This window comes from Octopus bimaculoides, chromosome 5 (assembly GCF_001194135.2).
Source record: "Octopus bimaculoides isolate UCB-OBI-ISO-001 chromosome 5, ASM119413v2, whole genome shotgun sequence".
NCBI lineage: Eukaryota > Metazoa > Mollusca > Cephalopoda > Octopoda > Octopodidae > Octopus > Octopus bimaculoides.
The window spans coordinates 124,692,420-124,700,001 of NC_068985.1; the positions used below are offsets into that span (position 1 = coordinate 124,692,420).

Below are 7,582 nucleotides of genomic sequence, written 5' to 3' on the forward strand. Positions count from 1 at the left end.
TGCTACAAATACAATAAAGATTCTATAAGTTGTTTCCAAGCCTAATTAATTCAAAACAAAATGAAAAATAATCCTTTTGAAATCACAAATTAGGCTTTTCCTCTGGAATTCATTATTGGAATGAATGGGTTCGGCCAACAAAAATATAAAATCTTTTACAATAGCCCAGAAAGGAGCAAACAATTAAATTCTGATAGAAAGAAATTAACCGAATGCCAGACCAATCAAAACCAGAAAAAATATAAAATCAGCGTTGATTCAAATAACAATTCACAATATATAAATACTTATTGATGACATTTGCAATTACCGTCTACACACACACACACACACACACACACATATATATATTAATTTTATTCTTTGATTGATTTCAATCACTGGACTGAAGCTATGCAAATGGAGTGCAATAAATATCTTGAAGAATGTTTATCAATTACTATTTGTTGAACTGTTAAGTTATAAGACAATAAGGGAGGTGACATAAGCAGTAACATCATGTTTGTTGTTCTTTTAGACTAATATAGGCATAAACACATACAAGAGCATAGATCTATGCAAGCCATGTTTTCTTTAACTCTGTCACCTTTTCAAATGTAAAACCTGTTTGAATAGATTAACATAGAATAACTGTTCAAATACATTTCTCCGTTGCACCATTCTAGAGGCTGTTTTATACCACTACAACCCAGTGACATCTATGTGGTATATCCAAGACACGATAGTTTATATAAGTAAAGAGCTCTCTGTTGGCAAAAAAGGTGGCTTCCGAGATGTTTATGAAATGAACTTTTTGCATCAAGACGAACCACTTGGAAGGTTTGTATTAATTCATTATTTATTTATTTAATCTGTATTGGAATATAGTTTGTAGTTCACCCCATTAATAGTCACTTGTTGCTTACATCCAGATTAATGAGATAGATGACCAAATACCAAGCCAACTGAAATGTAATGTAGATATAAATGTTAAAAAAATGTTTGTCTTGGGAAATGATGTTAACAGAATGTTGATAGACTAAAAAATTATAATCATCTGAGTGGGTGCTGAAAAGTTCCTGGTTTTGGGCAAAAGAAAATACAGGAGGATCAGTTAATTATGATTTTATTCAACATATTCCCTTCTCAGATTCACATACTTATTGCAGTGGTCCTTCAGTTTTTCTAAGGCCTGTAAAAGAACTGGGATGGTTGGGCCTCCAACCAGGCCTTCCATGACACCCTTAAAGCCAGGAACTTCTCAGCACCCCCTTGTCTTTACTAATTGTATTTTACTAATTAAACTTTTTTTTGTTTGCTTATGGGTGTATTTTGCGTTTCATTCTAGATATATTTGCAAGCGTTACCGAAAAGAGAAAGATCCACTTGATTATATTGATGATGTTAAATGCCAGATGGAAGCAGGCCTTTATGTGACATATTTCAATCAAGCTCTCAAATCTTACCAATCAGATATTCGCATTCATTACCTCCCTGCTGCTTACATGCATCTGTTAGATGCCAACGGAGATGTAGAGTTCTGGGTAAACATTGAACCATTTGTAAAGGGCGAATTTCTGAAACTGACCAATAACTATGATTACTGTAACCCTAGAGGATGTGACATGTCGACAGCTTTTACTCACTTCACATATTTTAAGTCTGCTGGCAAATTAATGGTTGTTGATCTACAAGGCTGGTTACCAAGTGGTGTACAGAATATAATTTATCTCACAGATCCCCAGTTTCATACCGTTACAGGGGATAGCAGTACATTTGATTTTGGAATTGATGGTTTCAAAGTTTTCTTTAATAAGGTTCACCCAAAATGCAATCATATTTGTGAAACACTTAAATTGGAGAGACCAGACTTTTGATTTTTTTTTTTCTCTCTACATGACTTGTATATTTAAAGACTCATATTTCTAATCAAATCATCGTTTTCAACAATGGATTGACAGAATTGTTAGCATGTTGGACAAAACAGCTTACAATATCTAGTTATAGTCTTTTATGTTCTGAGTTCATATCTTGCCAAGGTTAACTTAGCCTTTCATCATTCTGGGATGATTAAAATAAAGTACTATTCTACTATAGGGATCAATTGAATTGACAGAAATTGCTGGTGTGATATAAGCAATAATAATTATTATTATTGTTATATTTGGAGATGATCATATTTTTGCCAATTAACCACACACTCTGTATACTTGGTCTTCACTTCAGCTTTATTAGTATGCTTATTTTAGTGCTTTTATCTAAACCTTTCATCACACATCCTGTGACACTCCATCCCATGCGTCTCCTCCAGTTCTGTTTAGACTGTTCTCAGGCAATGGGTTGGCAAAATCATTAGATCAATGGGAAACATACCATTCAGTATTTTTTCTGGTGCTTTACATCCTGAACTCAAACTTCACTGGGTTAACTTTGCCTCTCATCCTACTGGGTCAATAAAATAAAATACCAGTTAAGTACTGGAGTTTATTTAATTGACTAGCCTCTTTGCAAATTTGCTGGTTTTGTGCCAGCATTATTAGGAATCATTAATACTGGATAAAATGCCTTGCACTAATTGTTCTGGTTCTTACATTCTGAGTTGAAATCCTACCAAGATCAAGGTTGGCTTTCTTCGTTCATGTTCTGGGATGGGTGGTCACTGGTATCATTTTAGTCTTCAAATGTCTTGGCCTTGTACCTAGATCAGAATAAGATGTTTTTGTTGTTATTATCATCATCATGTCAGAATAATTAGTATGTTGGAAAAACAGCTTAGTGGCATTTCATCTATCTTTACATTCTGAATTCAAATTCCTCTGAGGCTGACTTTACTTTTCACCCTTTTGTGCTTGATAAAATAAACACTGGTTGAGCACTGGGGTGGGGTGGTGGTGAATGTAATCAACTAGCCCCCTCACCACAAATTTCAGGCCTCATGCATTTAGTAGAAAGGATTATTATTACTAATATTGTTATTTTAAGGCAATGGTTAGCAGAATCTATAGAGTACCAAAAAAATGTCCTGCATGTATCTAATTATGTCTCTTTATGTTCTGAGTTTGAAATTCTACTGTAGTTGGCCTAAACCAAAGGTTCTCAATCATTTTTTACTAATGGACACCTTTCAATTCTATTTTATTCTGGTGGACCCCCATAGCCTTTCGATGTTTTAAATCTCGTTTTATAGAAACCGCTTTCAAAATTCCTATTTTGTTTTTCACACATTCCCTTGTGTAAGTTGAACAATGTAAATTGTGAGAGAAAAAAAATTTGTTTCCTGCAATACATATTAATACATACATCTAAAGCAAATTTTTTTCAGGGTCCTATAATATAAGTGGCTTCCTAATTTACTATTTAGTTTTGTGAACCTCCAAAAATCTTATATGGACTCTCAGAGGCCACATGGACCTTGGTTGAGAACCATTGGCCTAAACTTTAATCCGTCATAAATCATTAAAATCTCACAAAAGATACCATGAATACTACCAAAATTTTATCAAAGTAAAACAAAAGAGTATATTGGCCTTGTTGGCACCTTATAAATCTGCCACCCTCACAATTTCTCCATCACTACTGCCACTGCTATGAGCAAAATGCTTAGCTGTATTTTGTCCATCTTTACATTCCGAGTTCAAATTCTGCTGAGGTCAACTTAACCTTTCATCCTTTTGGGGTTGATAAATCACAAAAGTTTTATGTAAAATGAGTGCTTTTTCACTAAGATTAAAAGTACATATAGTTCATGGTATTATACCTCAAAGTTATGAGCAAATGTACATTTTTTTATATGCTTGTATGTATTTGTCTATGCATTCTTATATGTGTGTGCATGTTTATATATATGTATACATGGGTGCATGTGTTTTTCACAAATCTCAAACTGCCAACTGCTCAAATTTGACATTACTTTTGTCAATACCAAACATGTCTTCTTCTTTCCATGTAGGCTGTGTCATGATCTTCTTAAATGTGAAAAATTAGTTCATGATTCACTGAAGAATCATTATCATTTTACATTTGTTTTTCCATGTTGGAATGAGTCAGCTAGGGTTCACAGCATCTACACCCTTCATTATTTCTCACACACAGCAACTGACAAAATTGGCCATTTTGTTGTTGTGTTTGTCTTGTTTTTGATATAGTATTTCGTGCTTGATTACTCTGCCTATCATCAATTCTTTTTACTCTATACTGTGGGTGTATCTTAGCATACCACTGGCACTAGAAATATTGGTTGTTTGCAGCAGAACAAAAGACTCTTCTCTACCTTCTAGCAATGCTTGTTATTCAGAGTTACCAATCTCTTAGATGGGTTGCCTGCACTTAGGCTTGAGGCTTGCAGAGTGTATATATATATATATATATATACACACACACATACACATTCATACATATATATTTACTCATGCATGCATGTATCTGTGTGTGTGTGTGTGCGTGCGTGCATGTGTGTTTGTGTGTGTGTGTGTGTGTGTGTATGCATGTTTGTGGTGGGAAGTACCTTTGTGTTTGTGTTTGCTATTAAATATTTATATTTTGTATTTTTATATTTTTGACTCAATATATACAAAGTGGCCCAAAAGTAGGTTTACAGTTATTCAACTATATCTTTCGCATTCATATATTAACAGTTTAGATCTTAATTGTAAATAAATATGAAACCATTATTTTATGCTAATTTAGTTAATTGTAAGATAGAAATTTAAATGTAATAAAATGTTTTAAAAGAAATTTAAAGTGCCTACATGATAACTGTAAACCTACTTTTAGGACACTCTATACATATTAAACTCTCATTCATGAAATTACAATTTTTCAAACTATTAACATGACGCCAGATTAGTTACTATACTACATAGATATCTAGAAATAAGACACCTGATGGTTATTCAAGATCAAACTCGTTGTAATGAAGTGTAGATTTAAATATTGAAATATTTTTTCATCTTTAAAGACTAGTTGAAAAGTTTGAAAAATTATATAATTTCATTGATAATGACTCATCTTAGACAGTTAATATTGATAACATTTTACGTTGTATAAAGCAGTATTTAACACTTTAATATTCAAATTGGTCATATCTTGCCAAAATATTTAACCAGTTCTATGTTGAAATTGACCAGATCTAGCCTTTCACACCAACATTACAATGTCATTCTATAACTAAAGAATCACTTCATTGAAATCTCTAAACTACAAGATAATGCATTATTAATTGCATTATTAATTCAAAACAATGTGAATAAACAAGTATCACGTTTGACAGAGTAATCTGAATGTGAAAGGGTTAAGTTGATTATATATTTATCATGTTAAGCTTATCTTGTTTTGGTAGTCATTCCCATGTAACAGCTAACCTTCAGGTTATTTACCTTCAAATTTACTTGCTATTTTATGTTGTTTTAATTGTTGATCTTGTATTTTATTTGCTTGATATTTTATTTGTTGATTATGTATTGAATAAAAGAAAAAAGAAAAGCTGTTTGAAATATAGAATGAAATAAAATATTCTATGAACAAAAGACATTATTATTATTATTGAATGTGAGAGAAGTGACACTAGGGTATAAATATATGAAGTGCAGTATAAAGTCCAGTATACCCACCATGATTACCTATCTGATAATGGTACACCAGGCATATGCATCACAGCCGTATGTGCATGACATGGCAACCTCACATCAAGGTAAACGGTGCATGACTTTGAATGTGGAGTCCAGTTAGAATCTCCTTCAAGCACATAGCCCTTTCTGCTCAAAAGGTCCCTGAATAAGGGTTGTTTAAGAATGGTGAATTATTCAAACCTCAATGCTCCCCCACTGCTCATGATCAGAGTTGCATTTATCATCAGCCACTAAGAAACATGGTCAACAGTTTAGCAACTGACAAGCAAATCTGTGGGACTGAGCAGAAAGCAAAGTATTTGCTGTAGACCATCTTTTATACTAAGATAAAACATATACATGTTAACACTTCCAGTCAGTTAAGATAAGAAGACATGAGAGCCACTGCCTGATACTGCATCAGGGCATTATCATTATTATTATTACTATAATTGCAAAAATTTCATGGGTTCGTAAAGTTTGCCGCAAACAATTTTGCTACACAAAAAATATTGTTGAATGAATAAAGAAGTTTTAAATGAGTTAAGAAATTGCCTTACCCCTTTTTATTAGTTGAAACAATTATATACTAAGGGGAGCAACTCATCTTTTGTCTTGCGGCAGAATTTCCTCTGAAGCGAACTTTCCAACAGCCAAAAATCCTGAGGCTAACTTTCCTAGAAGCGAGAGAATTGCTTCCCCTGGAATCTATCTCGTTGTAGTTACTTCCCTTCATATAACTAACAATGATTTCATATTGAGTATTTAAAAAATCTTACACAAGCCTCATATTTACAGAAATAAATGGAAAGTTGTGACGTTCACTCTTCTTCCCATTGAATTATAAACATAATTCAAGTCAAATTTACGTCGCCAGGACAACAGTCAGTAAAAGTCTCGGTTTGTTGCATCTGCAACTTAGAAATTATTACGAATTGACGTATTTACTCGGTTCTAGAAAAGTTTGCTGCAAATATTTTTGCAGCAGGAAAATTTGCCTCAAGATTTGAATTATGTTTATAATTCAATAGGTAAAAGAGTGAACGTCACAATTTCCCATTTATTTCCGTAAATATGAGGCTTTGTGTGTGGAATATAAGACCCGGATTTTTTAAATACTCAATATGAAATCATTGCTATTTATATGAAGGGAGGTAACTACAACGAGATAGATTCCAAGGAAGGCAATTCTTGCACCCTCACTATAATTACTAGGTTTTTACACCACCAGGTCAAAATCTGTACTTGTGTGGGCTCCTAATAGGGGTTGTATCAATGATATTTTAAACTGGTGATAAAGAAGGAGAGTTATCCTCAAACCAGAATGTTTGCAACAGAGTAAGCACCTCACCCCAACTGCTTTTCATAGTTCTATCTTTGGTATTTCACTCAGCGCATTGGTTGTCGCAAAGGCTATATAACAAGACGCATTTCAAAGAAGTAAATACTTTGCAATCCGAATATTTTACCCATAGTACCTAATGATAACAATATGATTCCCTATAGCCATCCATAGGTCCTAGCAAGAGCCATGATCTTTTCATTCTTTAGAAATATTCGTATTTCTAATTTGTTGCAGAAAATTATAAATATTCGTAGCATTGTTTCCTTATGTTTAGGATTTAGATTATGTCTTCGATTTGGTTCCATAGTTAAGGCAGTTAAACACATAATACTTGATCATTCGTCGTGACAATCAGAATATTACAGATTTAATAGAATTTAAACTGTTATACCTGTTGTTTCATATCTGTGTGTTTACATCTAAAGCTGGAGTTGTTGAGTTCTCAAGCAATTATTTAAATCAGTCTGATTATTAAAGTTAAAGACAGTTGTTATTAGCATTTCTTAATCTTTCAATGATTCTGTTACGAAAAAATTGCTGTTAAAATTTTCTGTGTTGACCATGGAGAACAAAGCCTAAGTGAAGAGTTTACAGTTACAACATATCAACATATTTTCCGCGTGCATAAATTGTTTCACACACACACACACAC

At 33.1% G+C, this 7,582-nt stretch overlaps 1 protein-coding gene across 1 annotated transcript in view; it reads left to right on the forward strand.

Annotated features, from left to right (window-relative positions):
* LOC106873639 (alpha-protein kinase 1) overlaps positions 1–5,504 on the forward strand; it is a 6,394-nt gene extending 890 nt beyond the window's left edge. Inside the window, exons 2-3 of the mRNA XM_014921086.2 lie at positions 666–819; positions 1,328–5,504. Of these exons, the coding sequence (XP_014776572.1) occupies positions 666–819; positions 1,328–1,856 (683 nt within the window). The 3' untranslated portion in view covers positions 1,857–5,504. The remainder of the gene's footprint in view (positions 1–665; positions 820–1,327) is intronic.
* Positions 5,505–7,582: the final 2,078 nt, after the last annotated feature.